This window comes from Alosa pseudoharengus, unplaced genomic scaffold, assembly GCF_046254945.1.
Source record: "Alosa pseudoharengus isolate Yale_2024_CS ecotype anadromous, Long Island Sound unplaced genomic scaffold, YU_APseudo_1.1 YU_APseudo_1.1_scf_5, whole genome shotgun sequence".
In the NCBI taxonomy this organism is placed as follows: Eukaryota; Metazoa; Chordata; class Actinopteri; order Clupeiformes; family Clupeidae; genus Alosa; species Alosa pseudoharengus.
In genome coordinates, this window is record NW_027468837.1 from 17,540,209 (window position 1) to 17,542,138 (window position 1,930).

Sequence of the window (1,930 nt, forward strand, 5' to 3'; positions counted from 1 at the left end):
TGTGAAATTGGTTTCCCCATTACTCATTAACCTGTGAAAGAAAAACCACGATAACCAATCAAAGAAGGTTTCTGCGACACACAAATCCCTTTAAAAGGAGACTGGAGGCCAGTGTTAGAGGCAGACACCAACAGTGACAACACTTCAGGAGCCTCTTCATCAGAAAGGAACAAGGACACCGCTAGACTCCCGAAAAAACAACAACATGAAGACCATCTTTGCCGTCTCTCTCCTGATCGCTGCACTCTTCCTGGCATCAGACGCAGTCCAAGTCAACGTAAGTGCCTTGCACTCAAACTTTTTGAGTAGCCTACAATCAATGAGGTCTCTTTCATCTGTCATAAATGTTAGATTAGTGGCCTATTAAGCTGCGTGGTCAGTACTGAACCACAGTAACCGCTCTTCTTGCATCCTAATTTTGCCACAAGTTGATTGTGGTCAGAATACAAATAGCGCACCTCATGGCCTCTTGCCATTCAGAAAGCCACTGCTTGATAACTCCCGCTCAGCTTGCAGCAATGTGTAATAAATGTTGGCTTGTATGACACAGACAGATGGGTACATCCCCTGGCAAGAGAGCCAGCAAATGAACGGCCATCTCAGTCAAGCTCATTTTCTATCCCCTCAGGATGGCGGTGACAGCTTCTCTCTCGAATCGGTCAGGGTGCTCCAGGAGTTGGCAGCGCCGCTTGCCGGGAAGACCATGAAGGCAAGCCCCCGTGTGTACAAGACCGGCTACAGCGCTGTCTGCGCTCACCCGACGCTGCCCCAGGAGTTTGTCTCCTTGTGCCAGCAGGAAGGAGCCGCCATGCGACTCGCCAGACTGAGTGAGTAATGGGGGAAAAACTATGTGTGTGTGTTGGGCTACAGATGAGATTATGTGGCATGTAGAGAATTAAGTGCAGCTACTGTAGAATCAGGCGTGAGTTAAAGTACCAAGTGAAAGACATGTACAATGTCATTCTAAGAATTAAACTCTGTTAAATATATTATTATTATTATTATAGAAATTATTTTTACATATTTAGTATTATTACGTTTTTATTTCAATGACATGCGTATTACGAGGCTATAAATGATGGTATAATCATGAAATAGCATTTATAAGGCTGATGTATTCAAAAGATATATTTAGAAGATGTACTACTATAAAAGGAGTGTGAGTGTGAGTTAGGCAGGTTTTAGTTATCAGAGGTGTTAGGAGAGAATGTACTCTCAGGAGAGGTGCACGTTGTTAACACGCTTAAATCCATAAATAATCCATAAGCTCTTAAAGTTCTTCTGTTGAATAACCCCTATATGTGTGTGTGTGTGTGTGTGGTTCTCTCCAGGTGCTGTGCCAATGGATGTGTGTGAGATATGTGCATTCGTGGCCTGCACTGGCTGCTAATTAAATCCTCTCACACCCACCGGCTGACCAGGAGAAGCAAGCCCTCGCCATGTACAATCTGGACCTAAAGATCTGCCTCGATATCCCTACTTCCCTGACGACCACCGCAGCGAAACATCCGCTCCAGACACATTCACTCTCACACTTCTCAATGTGTTATTTACTTATCGTCACCAAAGCCAAAGTAAGGGAGCAGTTGCTGAATTCATATTTAAGCGAAGAAACACCGCAGATCCTAAATTTAGGGCAAAACTGCTTAGAAACTGTTACTCTTTCACGGCAAGTTCAGGACACCACTTTTTGTTTTTGTTTCTTTTGTTTTGTTACAAGCTAATATAGTTTATTTAATTTACAAGTATTTTTCTACAGCGTTGTTTACTGTTTTGTACGTTCATCTCTGCCTTTTGTGTTTAATAAACTGCTTTTCAAGTAATATGTGCCAATTGTGCATTATCAAAAAGCATTAACAACTAAAATGCATGATTCATATCTACATTTATATATCTCATAATAACTGCAGCAACAATGGGGCCTAATATA

General features: G+C 42.4%; 1 protein-coding gene across 1 annotated transcript; it reads left to right on the forward strand.

The window, feature by feature from the left end:
* The first annotated feature begins 205 nt into the window (after positions 1 to 205).
* Positions 206 to 1,559, forward strand: LOC143104405 (guanylin-like). The gene is made up of 3 exons (XM_076268458.1): positions 206 to 277; positions 629 to 827; positions 1,332 to 1,559. Exons 1-3 carry the CDS (start codon positions 206 to 208, stop codon positions 1,388 to 1,390), a joined length of 330 nt encoding a protein of 109 aa, XP_076124573.1. The 3' UTR covers positions 1,391 to 1,559.
* The last annotated feature ends 371 nt before the right edge of the window (positions 1,560 to 1,930 follow it).

Excerpts from the sequence above, each read along its gene's own strand:
- LOC143104405 (XM_076268458.1), top strand. The coding sequence starts at position 206 with ATGAAGACCATCTTTGCCGTCTCTCTCCTGATCGCTGCACTCTTCCTG. Across the intron at positions 278-628 it reads CAGACGCAGTCCAAGTCAAC|GATGGCGGTGACAGCTTCTC; the intron begins GTAAGTGCCTTG and ends CTATCCCCTCAG. Across the intron at positions 828-1,331 it reads CATGCGACTCGCCAGACTGA|GTGCTGTGCCAATGGATGTG; the intron begins GTGAGTAATGGG and ends GGTTCTCTCCAG.